Source organism: Chinchilla lanigera, unplaced genomic scaffold (genome assembly GCF_000276665.1).
Source record: "Chinchilla lanigera isolate Chin_1 unplaced genomic scaffold, ChiLan1.0 scaffold00054, whole genome shotgun sequence".
Lineage (NCBI taxonomy): Eukaryota > Metazoa > Chordata > Mammalia > Rodentia > Chinchillidae > Chinchilla > Chinchilla lanigera.
This window is the reverse complement of record NW_004955455.1, coordinates 1,048,238-1,076,102: the sequence shown is the minus strand read 5'-3', so window position 1 is coordinate 1,076,102 and position 27,865 is coordinate 1,048,238. Positions and strand designations below refer to the sequence as shown.

Below are 27,865 nucleotides of genomic sequence, written 5' to 3'. Positions count from 1 at the left end.
CGCCGGCTCCCCACGACCTTTAGGGGGCGGACCCGGCAAGCGGGGCGGCGCGTGACCTGGGCCGAGGCGCGGTGCGCTCAGGTACCGGGTGGGAGTCTCGGGCTCTCCGCCGCCGCCCACATTCCGGGTCCAGAGTCCTGAACCTCGAGCACCTGGACTCCTGGCTACTGCGGTGGGTGGGTGGACGGGCGGGGCGTGGGGACGTCGGGGGTGGGACCCGGTTGACCCCTGTGCTCTCCCGCCGTTTCTCAGCCTCCTGGCGCTGAGACCTGTCGCTGAGGCCAGAGGCCTCGTGCGGTTTCCAGCAGCTTCCTGAGCCTCGGGGACTGTGTCTTGCAGCGTCCTGGCCATTTGCAGCCATTAGCACCCCCTTTTCAATTCCCGTGATCGACTGAGGTTCCTTCCTGCACCCCCGCCACTACACCCCTTCCAGGCCTTTTGTTTTCCACTTTTTTTTTTTGAGACAAGGTCACGCGCTGTAGTTCAGGCCAGCCCTGAACTCACTATGTAGCCCATGCTAGCCTCAAACTATTGACGATTCTCCTGCCTCAGCCTCCCAATTGCTGGGATTACAGGCGTGCGCCACCCGACCTTGTTTTCCCCTTCTTGTCATCCCTGAGACACTTCCCAGACTTCCAGAACCATTTCTGGTTACATCCTGATACCTATGACCCCAGGGTCACTACTGGCCTCTCCTGGACATTTCAAGAGTTCAGGGAGTAGACCTCGGTAGTGTAGGACCCAGTCCTCTAGGAAGAAGGAAGGGGGCTTTCAGGTTGCTGTCCTTGGTTCCAGAAAGTTCTTCCCCCTGCACCCCCGGTACCGGGAATCTTAACTCACGACCTCACTCTTGCCAGGCAGGCGCTGTGCCCCTGAGCTAAATCCCTAACCCCTGGTTCCAGAAAGTGAGATCTCACCACCGTAGGTCCCAGAGATACTCTGTAGAATGTCCTGGGAGTGGTCCCATGAGGGAGGGCACCCCAACGTATCTATCAAAGAGACTTTAACCGTGTTACCATCTGTTCTCACAGAGAGCCCAGTATTTGAGACAAGCTCACTGAGGACATTATTTAGCTTAGAGGAAGTGACAATAGGAATGAACTTCTGCGGTGATCACAGGGATATCCCATGGAAGAATTAATCCTTGCTTTGTGTTTTCCTGTAGTGTCATCCAGCTGAGTGAGGGAAGGGTCCTCCGAGGCCAATTGAATCACCCTAATACTGAGACTAGCCTGTCTTTGCGGGTGGGGATGTGCCAGTGGCTGACAAGATAGTTTTGGTAGAGAGTGAAAGGGACAAAGATTAGAGAAGGTGAAGCCAGGGTCCCTTCTAACTGAAACTCCACAATACACCGAGTTGTCTCTCTGGGGGGAGTTTTTGGTTGTTTATTTTTTAGCTTGTTAAAATTTTTTTTAATTTTTTATTTCAAAGAAATAAGAATAAAACAGTTTCAAAACAGGTTATTAGGACAGTTACAATAATTAATACATTGCATATCGTTGTCTTCATAACAGTTACAGTATGATATAGGAATGATAGCTTGTCCAAACAATATGAGCACAAGCCTTTCTTTTCAGTGAACTAGGAGAAACTAGATATATAATTATCTTAGCTGTCTTGTGTATAAATATATTCCCTCTTTTTCCCTTTCTTCCTTTCCCCTTCCCGCCATCACAGTGCATATTTGCAGCAGCACAATTTGTAATGGCTAAATCTGGGAAACAACCCAAATGTCCATCAGTCTTTCGGGAGTTTGAAAGCCATTTGCTGGAAGTGTTCTTTTTGCTCTTTGAAAACTTGCTCAGCTGTGAAATTTGGCATGTTCGGGTTTCTTTTGGGCTGTCAAGGTGACAGTTCCTTAATTTGGGTTCCATTATTACTATGGCAGCCACTTTATTTATAGTGAGCCCAGTGCCTTTTCACACGAATGACTTAATTTTATCATCCGTGATGCCTGTGATTAGTTGTGGGAGAAACTAAGGCACTTGCTCAGAAATCTTGGCTACCCTTCTTTTTTAAATTTTGAAACATAATTTTTGCCAGTATAGAAAGCCTTTTTGAAATATACCATTTATTCCACCCCGCCTGGGTCACATGCTTTCTCATGGGTTTCTGAAAATAATCCATTCTTTGTGTTTATTTCACAACCAAGGCACTGATGTTTGAACTGGAAACTTCAAAACTTTTGAAAGAACCTTCAGGATGGCTTTGAACTCTTCAGGTTAGAAATCTGTCAGAACATTTCCTCCAGCCGGCATGCGTCTCCCTGTGGGGATTTCCTAGAGGAGCTCGAAGAGGTCATTCTGCAGACAGCCATGCTGATGGCTCATCGGTCCTGCCTGATGGATTTGGCTTTCTAGTAGTCTCTTGCTTTATTATGTTCTCTGCCGCAGTTCTAGAAGCTGTAGAGACAATCGTGGAACGGAGAGGTCTGCAAGGAAGGAAGTAGTACTTTCCTGCTGACTAAAAACTAAGCAACTGGCAGTTTTGACACAAGACTCTTAATCTTCCCCCACCTGGATTCACTGGTTTGGGGACACAGTTGGAAACAAGAAGTGACACTGGGAAAGGAAATCCAGATGAAGAGGATGAGGCCTACTGGAGAGTAAATGGCCGCCTCCACTTCTCCAGAGACAAAGTCAGCCTCCTGGTGAGTGCTGGGCCTGCTGGGGTATAGCTCTTGGCAGGCTGCTGGGTGGATCTCTTGGGTGATTGAAAACCCCCAGCTGGATTGTCTTGATGTTATTAAGCAAAAAATGAGTCATTTTCTTTAGAGCAGCCACATTTAGAGCTAATGTGTTTTGTTTTGTTATGTCTTTGGTAATGGGGATTAAATCCAGGGACTCTCTACCACTGAGCAATACCCTCAGCCTTTTTTTTTTAGTTTTTATTTTGAGACAAGGTCTTCCAAGTCACTAAATTGCCCAGGCTGAGCTCAAACTTGTTATTCTGCTGTCTCACCCACGCAGAATGCTGGGATTATAGGTGTGTGTCACCACACCTGACTGAGAACAAATGTCTCTTAACCTTGCCAGCCTTTTGCCCCATTTAAAGGAGCTCAGCATTGCTGGTAGATTGTAGAGAAGACAACCACAGCCCATTATGCAGCCAGCTTTGATAATAACCTGGGCGTGATTCTCTTCACTGTGGAGAGATGAGGAATGGTTACAATTGAGAATCACTCAGACAAAAGGTCTGGCCAGTCTGGCTCATGGAGGGAATTGCACAACTTCTGCCGGAAACTCATGTCCCTGCCCAACTCTGTATGGGCTGATAGTTTTTCATAATTTGATCCAGCAAACATTAATGAGGAGATGAAAGTAAAAGTGATGGTTTTACCAGAGTTAACATATTTATATATATATATACTGATTATAACCCAACGTGGTGGTGTGTACCTATAATCCCAGCAGTGTGGGAACCTGAGGCAGGAGGATCAAAAGTCCAAGCCCAGCCTAGGCAACTCTGGGGATATAAAGGCCCTGGGTTCAGTCCCCAATACCAAAAAAATAAAAAATGAAATAAAATTGTGGGCTGGTTATATATGCGTAAGTCAGTTCAGGGTATGCTTTTATTTAGGACGTGGGGAAAAGGGAGGATGAGGCTAGGGAGAGTTGACTTTGAAACATTTATCGAGCCATTTTTGGGGAGGAGCGTTGAACTGGGGAATCAAACCCAGGCTCTTGCATCTGCTAGGCAACTGCTGTATCACTGAGCTGGATTCTTATTTTATTTTGATACTGGCTTTCACTAAGTTGCCCAAGCTGGCCTGGAACTTGTCATGCTCCTACCTCAGCCTCAGGCATAGGTAGGATTACAGTTGTGTACCACCACACCCTGCCTATTGAGGCTTTTTGATCTGGACTGGCACTAGAACTCTAGAAAGTGGATCATCCCAGAGATAGATGGTGGTTTCATGAGCAAAGAGAGATGGGAGGCCCAGGGTGGGCATAGAACCCTGTGAAAAGAGTGCAGGGGACATCTTCTCCACTGTAGGCTGCAACCTCATGAATGTGCTTTTGGAGATTTAGAAATAAAACCGAGGTCCAGCTTTGGGGAGTTCACTCTGTGGTCTGAAGAGGTAATCAGATACTGAAGATAATGAATGTTACATAATCATACTGTAGAGCAGACCCTAAGAGTCTTTAGGAAAGAGGGGGTAGTGGAAATTTAGACTCCTCTGGGCTGAGGCAATTAGGAGAAAGTTGATGAAGAAGCATATTTGAGTGATGCTTAAAGCCTGATAAAGTTTTAACTGACAGAAGAGTCTGCTGTTTCTCTGTAAACTCCCAAAGGCCCCTGCTCTTCCTTGTAGACTCGCTGCCCTGTATTGAAAGTGCATTCTGCACACTGCAGACCCTCAGTGAACATCTGTTAGGTAAATTCCTGGTATAGGGACTATTTCTGGAGATCTCTGTGCTCAGCAGTTGTGAGAAGTGCAGCTTAGACATCCCTAACCTATCTCGTTATCATAGCCTTGGAGGACAGTGCACCAGGCTGTGTGGTTGTACAGTTAAGGTTCAACGTTTCAAATAAGAGCTGTCATTGTGGGTGCACCAGTTTTCCTCCAGCTACTCATGTCTTTTTGGGCAGATGGTCTGACAGCTGGATAGAGGCGTATTTTTAGTTGGCCTCTCCTGCGCTTGAGGAGTGGTTTTATCTATTTGTAGCTGCTGGGTTGCTTCTCTATTGGTCCTAGTAGAAGGCCGCACTGGGTAACAAGGCCTCTTTGGGCTAGGAAGTAGGAAGCTGCATTTTAACATGCCATTGTCACTGGGTGAAAGAAAGTATGGCTCCATTTTTTTCTCTTACCAGGTGGAATTATTTTTTTCTTTATGATGGCTCCAAGGTGAAGGAAGAAGGAGATCCAACCAGAGCTGGCATTTGTTATTTTTATCCTTCCCAGGTAAGCCACATGACATTTTAGTATTCAGCATGGATCCCACTGTCTCCAAGTGGTGAGTTTTTATAGGATTTAGCTCAGGACAGCTTTCTTTGGCCAATCCAGGCATTTGACACTTTTGCCATCTTATTCTAAGATGTACTATTTCTTTGTGTTCTGGTCTTAAAATCCCTAGGCAGCTTGGTCGGGACTTCTCTCTTCCCCAGCTCTCTGCTGTTATCATGACTTTTTTGTCTGTTTCCTCATTTTGAGAAAGCTTTTATTGAAACACATACAAAAGGAGAGAAGATAGTATCATGAACCCTCATTTGCCAATGCTAGTACTGACTGTTATCAACACATTACCAGTTTTATATGCGCTAACCTTTCTCCTCTTATTTACTTCCTTGAAACAGTGGAAGGAAATTCTAAACATTGTGTCATCTCACCACTATCAAGTGCCATCTCTACGCAAAAAAGGATATTAAACATTTTCACATCTAACAAAAGTTGTAATAATTGATAACAGTAATTCCTTAAGATCACGCTACGCAGATTATATTGATTTCACCCTTCTATCATTTTAGTCTCTCTCTCTCTCACTCTTTTTATCTCTGTGTTTCCTAATCCATCCAAAAACATGCACATAGTCTCTGATTGTTTTGTACTTTCAAGGCCATTTATAATACTCCTTACCCATGCACCCATTCTTTATTCTGCCCATGCCATTGAATTATTTTTTTTTTTTTTTTGAGACAGAGTCTCACTCTGCAGTTCAGGCTGGCCTTGAGTTCACTTTGTAGCCCACATTGGGCTCGAACTCACAACACTCCTTCTGCCTCAGCCTCCCAAGTGCTGGGATTACAGGTGCCATTGAATTATTGAGGAGACCCAGCCAAATTGTGTGGTAGAATGAATGTTAAAATATCCCACACTCTGGGCTTGGCTGATTAGTTTCTCAGGGTGATGTCATTTGCTGTCTTCTATCTACTGTATTTCCTTCAGAATAGTAGTAAGCTTGATTAGATTCAAGTTCAGGTCTATCAGGCAGAAATTCTTCAGAGATGGTGTGCACATTTTCTGTGGCATCACGTTGTGTCTGGCTGTCCCACAGTTCGATTAAGGCTAAGACAGATAAGGAGATTGTGTCCATTCATGTGATTACGCTGTGACTTAGATGGCCAGGATTAATCCAGGCTGCTCAGACTGCTCTGTGCTGGAGATTAGAGTGGGAATGAAAGGACTGTGTGTCTACTCAAGTGTGTGCCTGTAATCCTCGGAACACAGAGCTCTGTGCTGTTTCGTGCACTCCCTGGGGAATCTCTGACAGTCAGCCACCCGACAGGCTCGACAAACTTGTAAAGGGCCTGATGATACCTATGTTGAGCTTTACCTAACAAGGGCTCTGTCATATATTACTCCTTATTTTTATGACCCTTAAAATATATAAACAATTCTTGGCTCCTGGGCTACATAAGAATAGGCAGAAGACATCTTTTGGCATTTGGGTTTTAGTTTTCCCTGAGGAATGACCCAAGAGTTCAAGAATTTCAGCCTCTTGTCTGGAATCTGCTCCTTTCTCACAGACCATCCTTGACCAGCAGGAGCTGCTCTGTGGGCAGATCGCTGGAGTCGTCCGCTGTGTCTCTGACATTTCCGGCGCTCCTCCCACTCTCATTCGCCTGCGGAAACTGAAGTTTGCCATAAAGGTTGAAGAAGATTACCTCTGGGTAAGTTCAGATAGGCCCTGTCACTGCTGGAGTGTTACAGTGATCTGTAGCTTTTGAAACTCCAGTTTATTTCCCCTCCCCTATGCACCGTGTCCCGTTGTCATCCCCCCTTCTGGTGATGCTTGCTGACATGTCTGTCATAACCAAGTGCTGTCCAGAACATTCCTGTTTTTCCTTTGTGCAGAGGATTGAGCCCATCTCAGGGCTCTGCACGTACTGAGCACATGCTCTACCCCTGAGCTCACCCCAAGCTCTGTGTGAGACATTTCTAATGTATCCTGTTTTGCACACAGCTAGGTTCTCTTTCCTTTGCAAGACTGAGGCCAAACTGTGGAAATTGCATTTGGTTTGTGTTGCAAATTGAGTTCTTATTTCCATCTTTTCTTCCCTATGTACTCTTTGCTGTCTACACTCGGAGCAAAATAAAAAAACCTGACATTCATATATACAGTTAGGTTTTAAAGAATACATTAAAGGTAAACAAATTTAAAAATCCTTTTATAGCCATTTAATTTAAAGTGTATTTTCCCTTGCCTTCCCTTTAAGGCTTTGGAGGTAAAGGAATGCTGAAGTATGGGGTGGTATATTCTCTTTGTAGATATTTTTCCAACATTTTATTATGAAAATTTTCTAACATACTGAACAGTTGCAAGAATTTTACAGTGAAAACTCATATGCCTTTTTTTGCAATTAACATTTTATTGTAGTTGCTTCATTATATATTGTTATTTTCATCCTTTTATCCTTGCATCTATCCAGATTTTTAAAAAATATTTTTCAAAGTAAGTTGCATACATTAGTATATTCCCTTATCCACAAATCCTTTACCATAAATGTAATCAACTAAAGTTCACTGTCTGTGGTTCCTTTGTTCTTGTTTTGGTGGGGGTATTGAGACTCAAACTCAGGACCTCGCCCTTGCCAGGCAGGTGCTGTGCCACTCAGCTCTATCCATGGCCCTGTTCTTTTGTTCTTGAAGTGAAATTTACATTTGATGAAATACACAGGTCCTGAGTGTGCCATTTGATACAGTTGGACAAATATTGCACACACTACACAAATTCCTGGCAACATACAGCAAATGATCACCAGCCCCGAAGGCTCCTTCATGTCCCACTCCAGTTAATTCTGCCCATTCCAACTCCAGGCAACCATTGCTTTGAATTTTTCCACTATAGCTTAGTTTTGCCTGCTGTAGACTCTCATATGAATATTTAGTGTACTATTTATTTTAAATGACCTCTGTCTGCCACCTAATATTTGTGAGATTCCATGAATCAGTATTCACTCCTTTCTACTATTAAGTAGTATTCCGTTTTCTGACTATATTACAGTCTGTTCATTCTCCTTTTGATGGGTGGCAACATTGCCAGCTTTGGGAAATTGAGGGTAAGGCTCCTAGGAACATTCTCATGGATGTCTTTTTACGGAAATGTGTTTTCAAACTGCTGATCATAGGGCAAATATATGTTGAATTTTATAAGAAGGTGCCAAACCTTGCTGCCAAGTGGTTGTACACTCTCAACAGTAATAGTCAGAGAGAACTGCACTTATTCCCCTTCCGCACTGGTAGCGGCAGTGTTTAATTTTATCTCTCCTGCTGGACTTGTGCTGGTGTCTTGTTGTGGCTTCAGTTTGCATTTCCTGTGAGACCACCACGTGGAGGTGCTTTCATGTGCTCAGGGGCCATTTGTCTGTCTTCCTTAGTGAAGTGTGTCAAAACGTTGGCTCCTTTTTTCTTTCTTTCTTTTTTCTTTTCTTTTTTATACTGCCCTACTGGGGATTGAGCCCAGGAGCTCTGAACTGAACTACATCTCCAGCCTTTTTTATTTTGAGACAAAGTCCAAGTTGCCTGGGCTGGCCTATAATTTTTAATCTTCCTGCCTCTGCCTCCTGAGGAGCTCGGATTACAGGTGTGCACCATCACATCCAGCTGTACTTGTCCTTTATTTAAGTTGGGTTTTCTTTTTTACTGACTTGTAGTTCTTCATATATCTGAGACCAATTCTTTGTCAGATACATATTTTTAAAATATTTTCAGCCAGTTTGTGCCATGCCTATTAATTTTGTTTGATGAGTAGAAGCTTTTAATTTTAAGGTTACTTTTTGTATCCTAAAAAACTACTTCCTACCACTTTGGCCTGTTTTTTTTTTTTTTTTGAAAAAACTTTCCTGTTTCTATTGAATTTCTTTGGCTCTTTTGTCAGAGATCAGGTGGCCAAATAAGTGTGGATCTATTTCTGGGTCCTGGATTCTCTTCCATTGATATATTTGAGAATCCTAGCAAGTACCACACTGTCTTGATTTCAATTTATTGTAAGTCTTGAAATCAGGTGGGATAAGTTTTCCAACCCTGTTCTTTTTTAAGGTAGTTTTATATATTTTAGATCATTGGTGTTTCCATTGTTAAGCCACTTTATAAGTTTCTAAAGGAAAGCTGATGGGATTATGACTGGAATTGTTCTTAGTTTGTAGATCCCTGGGGAGAGAGTAAACATATCCTTGTGCCAGACTGTTAAAGTCTTGGATCACTTCAGGGGAGAAAACATTGCTCTCCTATAGTTTACGTTTAAGAGAATTTTTGTTTATTTGTTTTCTTTCTACGTTTGTTAATTCCGGATTGCATTCCATTAGGACAGATTCCTAGAAGTAGTATCACTGTGCCAAAGACTATGAGCTGTGTTCAGGCTCTTTAAACAGATGACCAGATCTCTTCCCTAGTCAGCCAGGGTTTGTCAGCCCTGCACTTAGCCCTTTGGGGGTTAGGACTGTGATGACACAGTCAGTCCTGCCCTCGAAGCTCTTCACCCAGCTGGAGGGACCAGGTGACCACTTATGGGACAGTTTAAGTCTGTCCAGGGTTTGTGGTGAAGCCCAGGTCAAAAATACAGTGGTCAGTACCAGTTCTCACACTACTTGGGTCAGAAAAGAGGTCTACTTTGGCCACAGTTAGCAGAACAGGCGTGGTACAGGTGCTAGAATCCGGAGTGGACCCTGAAAGGTTTGGGCAAACCCAAGGTGAATGAACAGGAAGGAGGAGTGCGTTTTAGGCTGGGCACCATGAATAGAGGGGCAGAAAATACTTGTTGTCTAGGGAAATCAGCTTGGTGGCAGTGGAAGGTATGTCAGCCTTGATGGGAAATGGAGAGCTGTGGATGCCAGGATTCTGGGCTTGGCCTAAAAGAACAGGGAAGTGCCTGATCCCCTGGGTTTCCTCTTCTCAGGTGCTGGGTTGTGCTGTGGAGCTCCCTGATATCAGCTGCAAGCGGTTCCTAGATCAACTCATTGGGTTCTTTAATTTCTACAATGGTCCTGTTTCTCTGGCTTACAAGGTATGAGTGTGGCTTGGGGAATCATGTTGGGTTTCTTTAGCAAAACCTCCACTGCTAGAATGCAGCACTTTACATGAATACATGGTGTCCAGTGACCAGGTTGAGGGCCCTTGGAGCCCCTCTCAGATGCCTGTGTTCCCAAGAGTTTTCTCCACCCCCTCTTCCCTGGGATGGTAAGGATGAGCATGTGCCCTGGTTCTCTGGCGGGGCAGGTGGGAAGGGTGGGAGAAGGGGATATGTGTGTGCAGGGAGTCAGAATAATCCACCCCTGCAGCCAGTTTCCTGTGTGGATTGGCCTTTAGCGTAGTTGCAGTCCTTGCTGAAAAGTCTGTCTGTCTGTCGAGATGTCAGGTACTGACCTCAAGCTGTTTCTGTTTTAGAACCAATCTCAAGAGGAGCTGAGTTTGCAGTGGAATGCTTTCATTGAGCAAGTTCTGAAAAACACTAGTGATCTGCATAAGATATTCAATTCTCTCTGGAACCTGGATCGAACCAAAGTAATGTTTTTATTCTCCTTATTTACTTCATGCATAAGAACAGAGCCTCAGGACAGTATTTTAAAAACATTTCTGAAATGAGCTACATATAGAGAAGTGCCTGGAACATGTTGTTTCCTAGGCAGGCAGGCACTCAGCCCTGTACTGGGCTTCCCTGTGGCTGCTGAGACAGGGCACCTCGGAGAGCCTCCCTTCCCTCATCTGTAAACTGGTGTTGTGATACCAGCCTCCCAGGATTGCTTTGATGGTACAGGGAGGCTGTACCTCAGGTGATACCAAGTAGGTACAAGAAGTCCCCAGCTTACAAGCGAGTTTCATTCTGGGAGAATATTCATAATTCACGTTCATTTGCAAGTCCAACAAAGTGAGTCTTATACAGCCTTGACACAAATATACAATGTAGAGCATAAAAAACCCCCAAACACATAAACATCCTAGGCTCTGGTTAAGCACGGTACTACTGTATAGTAAGCACACAGCAGCACAACTGTGACAGTGTTGGACAGACACGTGAACTACTTTCTGTGATTTGTGGATGTTCATAGTGGATGTTTATAGTGTGATGTCCATTTGTATCTGAAAGTTTGCAACTCAAATGTTTGTAAGTCAGAGACTTAATGTATTCAGTATGAGCAATTACCATTTTGCTATTGCCTCAGCAGTGTTGAACTCAGGAACTTGAAGTTCCTCTCCATGCTCAGCAGTAATAATGTCATCTGATTTAATTATTCTCAACCTCAGAAATGCCCAGCACTAACACTGTAAAACAGACTTGCTAAAAGAGAGAGACAGACAGACAGACAGAGAGAAAGAATAGAGAGGAAGAGATAGATACATAGGTTGGGAAATGGTTTGCCTCTTTGAGCCATTCTGTTTGCCCTTGGCACTTCTAAAATCAAGCTGCTTGCATGGCTGGCCAGGCCACCTATGCTGTCCCCTGAAGAATGAGCTATCCAAGCCCTGAGCATCTCAGGTGAGCCTCCTGCATCTCATAGCAGGGGCAGATGTGTCTCTCTGACGGGGTGTGGTGCTGTGTATCAGCCTTCACACAGATGAGTCCACTGGACAGGGAAGGGTGTTCCTTGCTTCTGTTGAAGGGACTTCATGGAGTTGGCCCTGAGTCATACAGGGTGCTGGCTGGCACTGGGCAGTCTTCAGGCAAGGAAAGAATAAACAACCTCTTCATGTGGCAGCTGCCCCAGGACTTGGTTCCATTCATGCTGCATCCTGGCACCTTGTGGGTGCCTGCAGGGCCTCACTGCCAGGCAGACAGATGGAAATATGAGGAGGTGGGTGGTATTGCTGGACGCTCTTGACCAGGTTCAGATGCTTTTCTTGTAGTTTTAGGGACTTCTAGGCAACTGATTCCTCATAGGGATCTGGAATCAAGCTGTGCTGCTCTCCTTTATGTGACAGGATTGAGTGATGGCACCTAGACAGATATCAGTGAAGCCAGCTAAGTTTCCCTTGGGGCTGCTCTGCAGGGTGGGTGGGTTTCACTTGGCACCGTGACTTGCTGCCATCTCATCTCAGCATGGACAGTCAGGGTTTCCCGGGCAGTCTGCTTTATCTCCAGCAGTAGCCACTTGCACATTCACTGCACCTTGCAGCTTCTGCAGAGGCCTCCTGTGCCCAGCATTTGACATTTTGTTGGTGTGAGCAGTCGTGGGTACTGAGTGCAGATCAGACTCAAGGCATGACAGGGTCTGACTGTGGGACACCTCCTTTCTCCAGGCTTTGAATTATAACCTGCCTGTCTGTTTCTGAAAAAACCGCTGCCCTTGTATCCCTTGCTGATTGTGAGCATGCTAATGAGTGGCCACGTGTCTTGCCTGCGCAGGTGGATCCCCTGCTGTTGCTGAAGGCAGCCCTCATCTTGCAGACCTGCCAGCGTGCGCCTCACATTCTAGCTGGCTGCATCCTCTATAAAGGATTGTGAGTAGTGCCCATCCCTTTCCTCTACCACACTCTCCCATTGCAGAATTGACTGCCTGGCCTCCTCTAGGTCATAGGCAGGGAGCTCAGTCTCTGGCCAGTTCCACGTGGGCTTATTTGACAACTACAGTGGGACCTTGGTTCATGAACTTAATTTGTTCCACAGTTTTGGAAAAGATGTCCACAGTTGTGTTCATCACCTGGTGCAGAGTTTGCAAACAAAAACAGAATTTTGCGAAATGCTTGTTTGTGGACCGTATTGTTCCCAAACAAAAGCATTTGTGATGTGCAGTACTCTGTACTGTATCTGGTTGTTTAGATTTGACTTGAGGTATGTCCTTGTCTTTGAGCACAACTGAGAATTGGAGATTAGAGTGTTTAGAAAAGGTGGACCTATGAAAGGGGTCCATGTAATTCTCAGTGTGGGTCATACTCTATAGTTGTCACTTACAGAATGTCAGTGTGGAGCTCCAATCTTGGTAGCAGCCAGTAGTATAAACGGAGGGATGTGAAGCCTGCAGTGACCTTCATCTTGTGCCCTGCGGGCCCCAGTGCACTGGCTGCAGCTTAGCTTGCAGAGCAGCATCACATGCTTCTCGCCAGCTCCTCCCAGCCTAGTGCCCAGGTCTGCATCTTGACAGGCCTCTGAGAACTCACAGACCCCTTCACCCAGCTGGAGGGCCTCTTTGTGAGCCTGAGTATCTAAGAGCCACTCCATGCATTGCTGAGAATTGGTCCTCATGCCAGAGTCAGAGCCCAGAGGCCCCTGCTGACCGGGTGACCGTGCAGCTGAGGAGCACTCCAGGTGCTTCTGGGGAGGCTCTTGAGAGCAGTGCTTTCAGGCCTGACAGGCTGGGCTGTGAATCGTAGCTTCTCTTCCTCCCAGTCCTCTAGGCTTGGACAAGCTGCTTCACCTTGGATTTCTCTTCTGAGAAAGAGACCCTGTGCGGATAATGAAATGACTCAGCAGATGTGGAAGGACTGAGCACAGTGCACCGTATTGCCTTGTCCTCTTCCTCTGTTGTCAGCAGGATACCGCTAACTGAACTTGCAGGGTTGCCAAGCTCACCAAGACATAGCTTTCAAAGATAGCATTTACCCCGTATTTTACATTTCCTATATATTTTAAAATTATATGGCTAGTACTTACTTCAACACTTTCTCATTGTAAACAACAACAACAAAAATCCACCAATAGAGAAATATACAGAACACATGGAAAAGTTCCTTTTCTTTCTTCCTCACTGTCCCCTAACCCCCAGAGTCAGCAGCTGACCAACATCCAGGCTCTTTCTTTGCATTTCCCACCTGTGCACAGGCACATGCATTGATTCTGCTTATTTCTGCTCTCTATGAAAGTGGAATCACAGGGTTCCTCTACTCGATGTGTCCCATAGCGAGTTCTTTACCAGGCCATACAGGGCCGTCTGTTTTTGGAAAGGCCGTGCATGGGTTGGTGATCTGGCTAGGCCATGATTTACTTAGTGAATCTTTAATTGTTTACTTGTTTTGCATTTTCCCTGTAATGAATATTCTTACACATAGATCTTGGTGCGAGCCTGGTCAAAGGGTTTATTAGGCATTTTAACTGTTGGTGGGACCTGCCAGTGTACCCTTCATAAGGGCTTTAACCAGTTGAGACTCCCACCATCCATCCCAATATGGAACATTAGGCATCTCTTAAATGCAGAGGGCTGCATTGTGTTTCTTCTCACTGTGCTGTTGTTCCTGTGTCTGACCTGCAGGATTGTGAGCACCCAGCTTGTGCCCTCCCTCACTGCCAAGATCCTGCTTCACAGACCTGCACCTCTGGACCAGGTATGGTAACACTCACCTGCCTGGCCAGGATGCTCGCCCCACAGTGCCTGTCACCAAGTCTGGTGGGACTTACCCGATCCCACGTACTGCTGGGCCTGGGGTACTTGTTTCACTGGATGTTGTCAGGACCCTTGGTCTATTAGCGCAGTTTTCCTCAGCAGGGAAGCCATTGACAAGGTTGAAAGGAAGCACTTTCTTCCATGTGGTAGGTTTGGATAGCTGCTTTTTCTTCAAACAAGTGGCTGTCAGAATTTGACTTGCTACCAAGATGGTCTTTATGTCAAAGAAATGTTAGATTTTTCAAAGGTGCCCCAGTAAAGAACTTGTCCTTTAAATAACTTGGGAAAACAGAGACTCATAATACTTCCATTTGGGATTTATTTAATTGTGTATATAGTGGAAAAAAAAAGACGTAATCATTGGGAATAAAATTCCCCACAATTGGACCACATGAAGATAACCATGGCTAATACCTCACAGTTTTCTTCCATCATTTTTCCTTCCTTTTTGTGTATTTTAGGATATGAAAGTGTGATTTCAGTGTATCACAAAGCTATCTCTTCCCTTATGAAGTCAGCAGATAACGTAAAATGCTGGTGGGCCTCTGTCCAGGCTCCTTACCCCTGGTGGTGGGGTGTTGGTGAGAACACACTTTCTGGTAAATAGTCTGATGAAGGGAGCTTTAAAGCTGTCCTTCCCTTCTCTTAATAATTCTACTTCTTGAAATCTATATTAAGGAAAAGCTCTAGCTGCTGAAAAAAATTGATATTCAAAATTCAGTTGTTAGCCAGTGCAGTGGCACACACCTATAATCCCAGCTACATGGGAGGCTGAGGCAAGAGGATGGGAAGTTTGAGGTCAGACTCTGTCTCAAAACAAAATAAAAAAAATAAGCCACCCTAGCCGGGCATGGTGGTGCATGCCTGTAATCCCAGCACTCGGGAGGCTGAGGCAGGAGGATCGTTGCAAGTTCGAGACCAGCCTGGACTACTACTGCGTAGGGAGACCCTGTCTCAAAAAGACAAAAAATAAGCCGCCCTTGGTAGTGTACAATTGTAATCTTAGCTACTCAAGTGGCTGAGGCAGGATTGCAAGTTCAAGTCCTGCCAGGGCAATTTACAGAGACCTTGTCTCAAAATAAAAAGGGCTGGGGATGTAGCTGAGTGTGAAGACCCTGGGTTCAATCCTAGTACTGAATGAATGGATGAATGAGTGGATGATGGAAATGTAGTTCAGTGCTTATGTAGGCCCAGGGTTTGATTCCCAGCACAGTGTTACCTTGGTTCACAAACTTAATTTGTTCTACAGTTTTAGAAAAGATGACCGTGGTCATGTTTGTTACCCGATGCAGACTCTGCAAACAACAAAAGTTTGCCAAATGCTTCTGTTTGCGAATTAAATTGCCAACAAAAGCACTTGTGAGATGAGGTACCACTGTACTGAGGGGTGAGGGGCAGCTTCTCTCACAGCAGGATTTATGGATGTGAAAAACGTCTAAGGTGGGATTTGGCAAACTGGCCTACGAGCCAGCTACATACAGTACAAATAAAGTTTTATTGAACTGCTGTTAAACCACAGCAGCAGAGCTGAGTCTTGGGACAAGGCCACGTGGCTCATAAAGCCGAAATTGCATATCATCTTTCCCCTTACAGAAGAAGTTAGTCAACCGCTGACCTAAGGTTAGGGAATAATTAATTTACCCATACTACTGTAAGCTTCATAAGATCTGAGCCAGCCATTTAAAATGGCCAAAGATGTTTTGAAGACAGGATTACATACTACATTTTTAAGTGGACAAGTAGATTTTTTTTTTTTTTCTATTACTAGAGATGGAGTTCAAGGGTACCACAACTGCTGGCTGGCCTTGAACTTTTAGTTCCCCTGCCTCAGCCTCTCAGAGTACTGGGATTTTAAGGCATGCAGAAACTCAACCCAGCTGCAGATTTCATATAATATCTCAAAAGTACAAAAAAACTTAAAAATATCCAAGTATTATTAGTTTAAGGAGAAAGGATTATATGTGATTTTTTAAAAAGAATTTTTGTCTGGAATAAGCTTATGGATGGCATAGTAACCTTAGGATGAACTGTTGAAATCACTGAAGAAGAAAGCAAGGCATACCATCTTATAGGACTAAAAGTCATTCTGGCCAGAGGAGTAGTGTTGGTTTGTATTTTGTTTAGGTAGCTGCTTTTGGAACCTTCAGGTTTTTTGTTTTCTTGTTAGAAAATCCCTGTTTCTGGCTTTGGCTGTGAACCAGAATAAGCGGAAGATCTGGTATGGCACTGGGCTCGGGTCAGGTCCCTTTGAGTGAGAGTGACACATTTTGGACTCGCGCATTTTGGTTGTAGAATGATTCTCTGTGGTGCAAAGGAAACCAGAAATTCATGTTTATTTCCCAGAGGGAGAGACTGAGCAAATCAGAACTCTGAGCAGTACTTGAGTTCAGGTGAGCGCGGTGTTGCAGCCTGAGCGGCCTGATTCTTGCCTCCTCCTAGCGGTGGTGGAGCAGGCAGCTTGGGGGAGCTCTGCTCCTTCTGCCAGGCTTTTGGCATGTGGCTGGGACAAGCTCTTTGGGCTTGGCGAAGGCTCATGAACAGATGGCAAGGTGAATTCCTGATAGTTAGGTCAGGAGGAGAGGGTGGCATCTGGTGCCAACCTGTGTGCCTGTTTGTTTTCAGAGACCACCTGCAGCAGGGAATGCTCCACAGGACCTGGGTAAGTGGAGCCCTGCACTGTGGCCTTTGAGGACGGCACACCAGTGCTGCCTGTCACTGGACAAGCCATCTCAAGGCTACCCCGTCCCTTGTATTTATTTCCTCTGCTCATAAGATTAGGGGACTGGATCTAAGAGATCCTCAGGATCAGCGTTATGACTGGAATCCTAGTTGTCAAGCTCATGCCTTCTTGATCCCTGCATGCAGACCCTCCTTAGCTCAGTGCTGTGACGCTGCTCAGGCAGGTTCCTGGGCTCTGGTGCCTGCAGGAGGCCCTTTTGCAGATTGTGGTGGCATTGCACGAGGACATGGTTCCCTGTGGAAGCCTAAGTTGGGGCAGTCCCTTTGTCAGTTAAGCCCTTTTTTTCTAGCTTATTTCTTTTGTGTTTTTTTTTTTTTTTTTTTCCCTTTGTCAGTTAAGCCCTTTTTTTCTAGCTTATTTCTTTTGTGTTTTTTTTTTTTTTTTTTAATTAAGTAAACTTTCTTCCATTGACTGTCCCCCTTCTCTCCAGCTGGGATGGTGCTGTCTGCAGGGGCTCTTCCCCTGCAGTTGTGGCTTGTGTCCACGCTGAAGGCTGCCTTCCTGCATACTCTCTGGGTTGGGTGCATGACCACAGGAACAGTTTCTGCCCTTCTGTTTCCTCCAGCCCAGGGAGAGCCCTGCCCATGTTGCTTTACAATTCCAGGAGCAGCGTTTCCGCCAAATGTCCAGATCACCCCTGTCTTCCTCACCGAAGAGGAAGTTGCCAGTCTCCATGAGTTCCCAGTGGAGCAGATGCCCAGGTAGTTCAGAGATCACCCGGGAATTCATCTAACTGCACATTGCAAAAGACTTGCTTACATGTCCATTGAAAGGAACCCTGGTACTTCCCATCCCTCCTCAGTGCCAGCCCCTTGCTGTTTTGCGTTACAGACAGGCATCTGCAGCTTGAGGGTGTTGATCTGAGAGTGTGCTCAAAATCCTAGACCCCTTCCTTATCAGTTATATGACCTTGGCCCAGTCCATTCCCCTGCACAGTCTCTTTTACAGGTTCACTGTGACAGTTCCTCATGGGAGACCCTCAGTGGGTGACTGTTACTCAAGGGCTCCCATGTTCAGTAGCAGGTTCTGGCCTCATGCTGGGAACCCCCAAGCGTCAGATGCTACCTTCCATTTACTCCTGTGGTTTAACCATGATAGCATCTTAGGCTGTGTGGCCTCAGGCACCCACGTGTCACTGACCCTGTGCAGTTACGGAATCAGTGCTTTCATCTCCCCCCGTGGAACTGCTTAGGCAGTGTGCCCCCTCCTCACGTATGTCTTGTTCACCAGGCCAGCCAGGCCCCAGGACAGCACGGCCCAGCATCTTGCAAAGGATTGGAGCACATCTGCCCTAAAAAAAGATGCCACCAGGCAAGTGGCATCTGCAGCTCGGATGTCACCTACCATCCTGGAGCCCATGTTCCCTGACAGAGTGTGGCCAAAGGGCAAAGGAGAGAATGGATATTTGCCTGGCCATGAGAGGGACGAATGGGGGCCCACAGGACTGCACACTACTGCCAGGGGCGAGGTCCCTGGCCTCAGCTGCTCCTTGCACAAGGAACCAGGCTTTCTTCAGGAGGAGATTGACTTGTCTGAAATCCATATTCCAGAAGCTCAGGAAGTGGGAGCATTCTCAGGTCATTGTGCCTTCCCACAAGTGTGTGCCCCAGCTGGCAGAGGTCTTTACCGCGAGGACGCTGTCAGTGATGCCAGCAACCAGGAACGCATGCCACCTGAGGACATGGCCACCAGCAGTCACCTCTCTTCCTCCTCACCTGATGTGCTCACCCAGAATGGAGCCCGAGAGCAGTATGGAGACCTTCATGGCACCAGCAGCCACACCCTTGTTCCTGGAACAGACCCCCTTCCCAGGCAGACCAGCTGGCCATTGTCCCCTCACCCAGATCCAGATCCTGAGCAGAGAGGAAGTGAGCTTCTTGGAGGGGACCAAGGTGCAGATCAGCAGGTTGATGGTGTCTGTGAGAGCCTCGCAGCTACTGGTCTAGAGTGTATTTCTGATTCAGCAGACTCCCTGCACGATGGCTCCTCCGCAGACAGAGTTGATTCCAGGTTGGCCCCAGTGGGGGTCCCCGTGAGACTCATGCAGATGAACCTCTACACCCACAATGTTAAGGGGTTGGTGCTATGCCTGCTTGCCGAGGCACCGCTACTGAGAGACAGCACAGCCATTGAGGAAGTGGTGAGTGTCTCCAGACCCGCTGCTTGGGTGGCCTGCTAGAAATATGGATGGGCTGGCTCAGTCTCTTGCTTTGTGTCCCCGGGCAGCCTCTGCCTCTTTTGCTGTGGGGGTATCAGCAGTGCCAGCCTCCTTGGTGTCTGGGAGGTGGGGTAAGCCATGCATGTGGTGCAGTGCTGGTACAAAGGCATCCAGCTGTTGGTTCTTTGCCACTTCTCCTTCCTCCAGTTTCTTGGATGGTTGGAGTTCTGGCTGTGTCATTCTCCAGAGTTTGTGTGATCTTGCACAGAAGCTCTTCCCCTCTGAGTCTGGGATTCCTTATCAGTAGCATGGGGTGGTTCTGGGCCTCCTGTTGCACATGCAGTGAAACAGTGCAGGCAAGGGCTGCATGTGCAACCATTGTATCGCTCCTGCCCTGGCCTCATTTTCTAGCCTGGGCAGCTCTAGGTTCCATGTTGCATGGAATCTGTACTCTGAAGTAGTCTGCCTGGGTGGGAGTTCCTGGAATTCCTGCCTTTCCCTCCAGAGCCCCACCATTGCACAGTGGTGACCCAGAGTGCCTTCCCCTGAAGGCCTGGGACATCTGAAATCTCAACTGGCTCTGGAGGGATCTTCTTAAGCCCTTTCAGCCCCTTTCCCCTCTTAGAGCAGTGATCTGACCTTCTGTAGGGTCCAGGCCTATGCTGGAGATGCAGTTGCTATGGTAACAGCCTTGCTTTAGTTGGCAAGGAAAGTGGTAGAGGAAGAACCGCAGGTTGAAATTGCTGCAGGGCAAATGGTGTCCTGGGGTTCGCCTTGTTTTTATTCTTAAATCTATGTTATTCTAAGCCAATCTTATTAGCATGCAGGGCTTGTGACCCTCCATAAATGAGCAAGTCACCTTGGAGCACAGAGGAGGAGGGAAGGCTGCTGAGCTGCTCCGTTTGCACAGAGCTTCTAGCAAGAGACTGCTCTTCTGCAGAGTACTGGCTTAGCAGTCCTCTTTCCACAAACCCCCAGGGCACCAAGTTGTCACTTGTTTGCTTCCTCTGTCCTCATTCTCTATAGCTGTCACTTCACCCATCTCTCTTATAACAGCAAAGGTGGGTAGGGCTGCAGCTGCCCACATCTCATCTTACTGCTTCAATTTTCACCACCTATTCTGCACTGTGCTGAGCCTTACAAATGTTATTTTGAAGGCCAATGTGGGATGCAGTATGTAGACATAATATGTTTCTTTTTACCTTCTTCCCTAAAAGAAAAAAGTAGCACAGGCTGCTCTGTGAGATGTGTTTTTTATTAGCTAAATGCTACTTCACATCTGTTATTTTAGCCAAGCCTTGATTCTGCGGAGAGACATCCATTGCAACTCCCATCTTACCAGCAAGGAAACTGGGCCTGCTTAAGATAGATCTTAGGCAAGTGGCAGGTCCAGAATTCTTCCTGGCTTCTTGTTTCCCTGCCTCAGCCTCTCTGTGCCTCAACTCATCTGTCCTTGCTATGGTAGGTGGGAAAGCAAAGGCAGGGTGATTGCCCTGCCCTCTGTGGCTCTTGGTAGGTGGACATGGTGCATGGCTTGTCAAGGCCCATCCATGCCTTCTGTGCAGAGAAGGGTTTGATGCTGGTGAGACCCCAGGAAATAAAATGCAGTTTTATGGAAGAGGAAAAGCTAGTCTTTTCTAAAAAGAATAGGGGTAACGAACTTGGGTCAGCCTGCTGGTTTGAGAGTGAGTTTGCTAAGCAGACCCGAAGCCTGTTTTGTATTTGGAGGAGATTGTTTTTTGTCTTTCTGTCCCAGATCCGCACAGAAAACATTCAACCTGATTTCCCTGCAGCTGTGCAGAATGCCGGGGTCCCTGCTGATTGGGGACAGGCCAGATGGGACAGTCGGGGAACAGTCCCTTAGAAAGGGATCCTATATGTTACACACCAAGGTGTCCTTGTGTCATGTTACCAACTTATCTATCAGTGGTTGGGCTGAACTACTAGGTCTGCAGAGGATGGAGCTGACCAGCGGGAAGGGTGGGAGGAGCCGGGGGAGGGAAGCAGCCCTAAGGGGTGGGTAGGGGTGGGTTCGGAGGAATGGAGTAGGCTCCCACCAGGGGGCAGCATAGAGCCATTGATGCTGTTGCTTCCTGCCTGGAGCCCAAGATAAGCTCAGTGACCTTCAAATACTGTGGTCAGATCAATTATTCATTGCCCCATGAGGACATTGAGCTGTCATTAGACAAGTCCTGAAGCTAGGGTGAGAGTGTTTCATGAAATATTTTATAGACGAGCCACTCCCCTCCCCACAGCCTGTGCAACTGTGCTTCTCTGAATACATGTCCCATGTCCTGCTGCTTGTGCGTGTCACAGTCCCCACAGGTCTTCCGGCCCTTTGCTGTCATGTACACTGGAAGTCAGGGGGGTCCAGGAATTATCTCCAGCTCTGCACCTCCTACGGCTGTTTTGAGGATCATTGTATGTATCAGGATTGGTGAACTTTATGTAAAGACCACAAAGCAGCTATTTTCAGCTCTGCATAGCTCTTCAGCTCTGCCACTGCAGTACAAAAATAGCCATAGATGATATGTAAATAACTGGTGTGGATGTGTGCCAGTAACACTTCATGAATATGGACGTCGGAGCGTCAGATAATTTTTACATGTCACAGTATTATACATTTCCCCCTAGCCGTATAAAAATATAAGAGCCATATAGAAATCATTCTTACTTCTTAGGCTGTATAAAAAAATAGGCATTGGGCTGGATGTAGCTCATAGGCCATAGTTTTGTGACTCCTGGTATTGATGAAAGCATAGTTATCCGTACAAGTGTCCATGTGTCATCTGACATAGCATCTTGTGGTTAACTGTATGTTTGTTGCCAAGTGATTTTATCTTGAGGACAGGTGAGGCAGAAGATTCTGGAAGCAGAGCTCAGTGCCTGCAGGGAAAGCAGGTTTTAGCATGGCTCACTGGCTTTGTGAAACTTCTCGTGAGGCTGTGGCCTGACCTCATGGTGAATGCATGTGGGTGCCTGTGAGTACTTGTGAATGTGCACACATGCACATCTGTCCACATGGAGGCTCCTTAGTGTCTGCTACAGTCAGTATTGGGTAGGGCATTCAGGTCATTTGACCATGGGAGATTGTGTCTGACTCTCCTGAACACACAAAACTCTGCCCTCTCTGTTTAAGCCATTGTGCAGATGGGGGAAAAATACACACACACACACACACACACACACACACACACACACAGAAACTTAATAGCTTGCCCCTGGTCACCTGGCTAGGAAGTCGCTGAGCTCAGATGTCTTTACCTGGGAGCTGTCTGGAGCTCAGGGACAGCGGTCTTGTGGCTTCAGCAGCCCCAGGAGGCCCCGTTTCAGGTGGAGACCACATGGACATAACTGATGTTCTCAGTCCAGCCCTAAGCATAGCCTCAAGAACACCACGTGCCCAATAGGGGATGATGCTATAGAAGATTTAAGGACCAGGAATGTAGCTCCTACTGTATCACTAGATTAATAAGCTAGCATCTGTTACTATCTATGGTTTGATCCCATTTTTATTTTATAAAAAAAAAATACAAAAAAGCCTCGTTCAGTGTTACAACTGGATTTACACACTACCCATCCATTGGGAGGTTTTAAAAAATGCAAGTGTGGGGCCCTCATCTCCCTGGTAGCTGTCCTTAGCTGGTTCCTCCCAGAGCCCACAGAGGGCATCTGTGACCCTTGTGAGTCTGCTAGGAATGACACCAATCTCAGTGCTGTGGAGAGGTACGAGGGCAGCCACTGGCATGGTCCTGGCCGTCAGCACTGTTGAATGAACCACCTCAGGGAAGCCGTGGTTGGAGGGAGGTGTGCCGTGGTGTGCTGTGGTGATGCTGTGGCGGACTGTGGTGAGACTATGGGCAACTTTTCCTCGCTTTCTTTTCTTTTCCTTCAATTTAGTTTTCTGCCCATCTCTCTTTTCTTATCTTCTGCATATGTCCTTTAATTTAGAAACATTAGCACATAGGGTGTGAGTTGGTGCTTCTCTGTGAACAGGCAGAAACACTGGTCAGAGCCCATTTTGGCTAAATCAAACAGCCTCCGAGACCTTCAGGGGAGTTTAAACTAAGCCCACAGTCAGATGGGAGGCCCTGCAAGGGCTGCGAGGCCAGTCCTGCTGCCTGTGACCCTCTCCCCACCCTCTGCAGTACCACAGCAGCCTGGCATCCCTCAATGGGCTGGAGGTGCATCTGAAGGAGACGCTGCCCAGAGACCAGGCCGGCCCTGCAGGCAGCACCTACAGCTTTGTGCACCATGACCACATACAGAACATGCTCACGGGTAAGGAGCTGGCGGGTCGCAGGGCTGAGGACACCTCCGGAGGTGGTGGTGGGACAGCTTGGCATTGTGCCAGAGTACCTGGCCTCTGGTCAGGGTGCTGCCCCCCTGGGAACCCAGCCCCACCCAGCTGATGCCCCTTGGCTTGTTTGTCTTTGCTTGGCATTTCCCCAGTGTTGTGAGCAGAACTCACTCCTGCTCAGATATCCCTGAAAAGGCCTGCCTAGATTTTTGAAGCCTCTGTGTAGGAACCGGCCGTGGCTCCTGGGGCACAGGCAGAACTTGGTGGCATGGTGGCACCCTGTGTCTGCTCCTCTCCCTCTTCCTTGACACCCACACTCTGAGCCTTGAGCCCGTCCACCGGGTCGTGTGGGAGTGGAAGGGCTGCTACTCACCACCTGTGTCCTCTTCCCTGGAAGCCAACCTTCCCCCGGGGGGCTCAGCCCAGAACCGCCACTTCCTCCAGGCCGTCAGCCTCATGCATGCAGACTTCGCCCAGCAGCCCACACTGTACCAGATGACTGTCAGGTGAGCCTCCCCAGCCACTCTAGGCCTATTCCCCACAGTCCAGCTCAAAGGGAGCCCCTGTTGGCCAGGCTGCCAGTGTGGCGGTTCCCAGTGAAGAGCATTCTGCTCACTGTGTTCAAGGCCTTACTTTATCTGCGCCCATGCACTCACATACCAGGGATTTTCTGGGTCCCTCTCTGCTTTAGACACTAGGGTCCATGGGGACAAAACCCAGAATCCTCACTGTCATGGAGTCGCACCCCTTCCTGAGGTGTGTCCTTGCTGGAAATTTGCTGGAATAACATTGTTGTCTTTCAGATTTAAAAAAGTGATATATGCCCACATTAGAAACACATTCAGGGTGCTCAGAAATCTGTAAAGTAAGGTATTTTCTTCCCTCAATCCATCACACACCCAAGAAATGACCACATTTCTCCTTTTGCTATGTGTTACTCCTGGTTTTTATTTCTGTACAAAAGCATGGATTATTAGTGTTTTTATTTTAATTAGCTTGATAGTCCTTTTTCTGGAAAAAAAGATTGTACTAATGAACTCTTTTCCTCACACCATGGCATAGATACAAGTGTGTAAATTATTATTGTAATTTACAGTATTTTACCACCCAACTTCTGTTTTGCTCTTTCTGTACGCATCTCTTATGAAACAGCAGAAAATAAGGCAAGACTGAGGGCCAGAGGGGATGTGTGTGATTTTCAGTTTAGCCTTTGGAACGATCTGGTCCAGTGCATTTTTTTTTTCCTTAATTCCCAGAAAAGGAAATTGAAGCATCAGTAGAATCAGCAGCTTGTCCTGGAGCCACATTCCTACTGCACTGCAGGGCTGGGATTTGAACCCAGGCCTGTGTGACTCTGAAGTGTATATGCTTTACCCTCATACGTTTCAGTTTGAGGGGGCAGCTTTGGCGAGAGGCTGGGTTGGGCCCCTGGTCACTGAGGCACACAGGAACCTCAGCTGGTGGCATTCTAGCGCCCTGTCACCTGCCACGCCGTCCCCAGCTGGCGCCTCACTCCAGCCTCTATCACCAGTGAGCCTGCTCTAGTGTGCTCCAGAGCTGCCCCAGGCTGGCGGCCTGGGTGTGAGCTGCATCTGCAGCATGGTTTGGGACCCGGTTGTGTTGGGAGGTGTGTGGCTGTTTTGTGGGAGGTGGCAGCGAGTAAAATGTCAGCATCTGCTCCACCAGGCTTCTTGCAGCTACAGCGTTTCACCTTCCTGGGAGCCGAGAGGGATCCGTAGCTCCAGGGATTTGTTGGGAGGTTATTTCCGTAACAGCAGTGGAGACAGCAGCTGCCCTCCCTTAACCACTCCCCGTGTGCTAAGCAAGTTACATATATTTTTACTATGTAATCTCTTAAAAGCCTCAGGGAGGAGACATACCATTGTCATAGCCAGTGCACAGATGAAAAAGTTAGGACTCAGAGAGAGGGTGAGTAACTAGCCTAGGACACACAGCTAGGAGGTGAGGCTGGGATTCATACCCAGCAGCGTGACTGACCTCCCCTTAGAACCACCAGGCCACGGTGCCTCCCATGGCTCTGTGAAGAGCTCGTCCCCCTGGTGTAGTCAGTGGTAAGGACACTAAGATAGCCAGCGCTTCAGGCCCGTGAAGTCCCTGCAGGAGAAGCCAGAAGAGGATAGAATTCTCTCCATTCTTCAGCATAGGAGAGATCCAAGGGAGAGGAGCCTTAGTGGTCCCTGACTCCACTGTCATGCTAGACTTGAGGCAACCGAGACTCCATGGGGACATGGTGTGAGACGTCAGGCCCCGCCACAGACTGTCCTTGTCTGCAGTAAGTTGAAAGGATAGGAAGACTGCTGTTGGGACTGAGGCCTGAAACTCTGATGAACGAAACGAATCCTAAGCCACACACTGCACACCGCAGCGTTCGCTGTGCTGGCGTCCCCAGGACAGCCTTACCAAGGTCTCTGTGGCCAACCTTCCTGCTGCCCCTGTGGGACCATTGTCTGCTTTCCTCTTCTAACAGGAATGCCTCCACGGCTGTGTATGCCTGCTGCAGCCCTGCCCAGGAGACCTATTTCCAACCGCTGATGTCTGCCGCCCGGGGCTCTGGCTTCCCGAACCCACAGGATGGAGCCTTCAGCCTCGCGGGCAAAGCCAAGCAGAAGCTGCTGAAGCACGGGGTGAACTTGCTGTGAGCCAGGCCGCAGCCCAAGCCCACTCACTGCCTGGCAGCAGCCTCAAGACAGTGCCAGCAAGGGAAGCTCCACCTTTTATAATGGAAAAGGTCCCTCCGTTTTTCCTGGAGTAGTACCTTTTATGGAACAGAACATTTGAGTTTTTGTGACTCTTTTTGCAGGTTGGAATGTGGATATGTGGGGGCTGTTCTTAGGGTCTGCATACACAGTGCACTTGGTAAAGAACTCGATCATACCAGCAGTATTGGGCCAAGATGGCCACTCTCTCTTCATACCAGAGAGGTTCAGGGTCAGTTTCCATCATACGGAGCCGGGGGCATTTGATTATTTCCTGTTGCTGTCCATCCCGGCCTGAACGGCTGCCAAAGCATTCTGGGGCGGCAGTCTATAGACCTGGGCTGTCCTGGTCCCAGTGTCTTCAGCCCTACAACCAGGTGGGTGTGGGGCCTGACTGCACAGTGAGGAGGTGGGTCTGTTATCAGGCTGTCCCCGCTGCCACTGCTCAGGGTCCTCCTGTGTGGTCCTCCTGGGAGGTCTGTGGAAAAGGGGCGCTGGGTCCTCAGAATACAGCAGTGGGCCAAGTCCTGATGATACAGATGGGAACGGGGGCCATGGAGGTCACGAATCACATCCCCAAGGGCAGAGATGGAGAATTGGTCTGTGCTGCCTTTGGGAAGGAGGGGGTTATGCATCTGCCTCCTGTCCAGTGGGTGTCCCAGATAGGAGTGTCCAAGACTGGGGGTAGAGCGGGACTGCGCCCTCCAGTGGTGGTTGTGATGAAGGGAACAGCATGCGGTTCTGTGTTTCTGAACCCATGTGGCCTCCCACATTGGCTCTACTACTTCTGATCAAGTCTTTTGTGATCATATGATGTAGATTGCAGGCTGAATCTCAACTGAATGTTTACTGCCAGAACCTGAAGTGCTGTTTGAAAGTGATGATGTTAATGATTTCATGTCAGTGAACAATATCTAATGTTTATGACGTGGTCTCTTGACACAGGTTTCTAAGGGCCAATAATAAAATGGCCAAAAACCATGAGTACATGTAACCTTTCCAGTGACAGAGTCAAGATGCACATTAGTGTGTGTGTGTGTGTGTGTGCGCGTGTACATGTACATGTATATAGTCAGCCCTTAGTATCAGTGGACTGGTTCCCAGATATCCCAAGGACACCAAAATCTGAAGATACTGAAAGCCAATGTACCAGATCATGTAGTATATGCAGAAACCAACACACATCCTTTCATATTCATTCTTTCTTTCTTTCTTTCTTTCTTTCTTTCTTTCTTTCTTTCTTTCTTTCTTTCTTTCTGTCTCCCTCTTTCTCTCCCTCTTCTTCCCCTCTCTGTCTCTCTCCCTCCTTCCCTCCTTCCCTCCTTCCCTCCCTCCCTTCCTTCCTTCCTTTCTTTTTTTGTCTTTTTGTGATAGGGTCTCACTGTGCAGTTCAGGCTGGCCTTGAGCTCACTTTGTAGCCCAGGCTGGTCTTGAACTCACAAACATCCTCCTGCCTCGGCCTCCTGAGTGCTGGGATAATAGGCATGCACCACCATACCCGGCCTGCTCATATTCTTCAAATCATCGCTAGATCGCTTGTGATACCTAACAATGTGAATGCTAAGAAGATAGTTGTTGAACCATATTAAGGAATAATGACAAGGAGTCATCTATACATGTCTGGAGCAGATACATTTCTTTCCCAGATACCTTTTTGCTCCTTGGCTTGTTGAGTCCTTGGATACAGATTACATGGG

General features: G+C 47.4%; 1 protein-coding gene across 6 annotated transcripts; it reads left to right on the top strand.

The window, feature by feature from the left end:
- Nucleotides 1-5: 5 nt before the first annotated feature.
- Nucleotides 6-27,157, top strand: Hps4 (Hermansky-Pudlak syndrome 4). Of its 6 annotated transcripts, none has more exons than XM_013520385.1 (14): nt 6-81; nt 2,153-2,650; nt 4,816-4,906; nt 6,487-6,612; nt 9,837-9,944; nt 10,325-10,441; nt 12,282-12,376; nt 14,122-14,194; nt 16,876-16,912; nt 17,559-17,694; nt 18,224-19,133; nt 23,300-23,432; nt 23,849-23,957; nt 25,940-26,196. In XM_013520385.1, exons 2-14 carry the CDS (start codon nt 2,610-2,612, stop codon nt 26,109-26,111), a joined length of 2,148 nt encoding a protein of 715 aa, XP_013375839.1. In that variant the 5' UTR covers nt 6-81; nt 2,153-2,609; the 3' UTR covers nt 26,112-26,196. The 6 variants fall into 6 exon arrangements, with proteins under 6 accessions (XP_013375839.1, XP_005396200.1, XP_013375837.1 ...); XM_005396143.2 differs by having other exon boundaries at nt 6,469-6,612; nt 17,598-17,694; XM_013520383.1 differs by having other exon boundaries at nt 6,469-6,612.
- The last annotated feature ends 708 nt before the right edge of the window (nt 27,158-27,865 follow it).

Coding starts and splice junctions, on each gene's coding strand:
- Hps4 (XM_013520383.1), top strand. CDS start 2,610: ATGGCCGCCTCCACTTCTCCAGAGACAAAGTCAGCCTCCTG. Junction 9,945..10,324: donor CTGTTTCTCTGGCTTACAAG/GTATGAGTGTGG, acceptor TTTCTGTTTTAG/AACCAATCTCAAGAGGAGCT. Junction 12,377..14,121: donor TGCATCCTCTATAAAGGATT/GTGAGTAGTGCC, acceptor TCTGACCTGCAG/GATTGTGAGCACCCAGCTTG.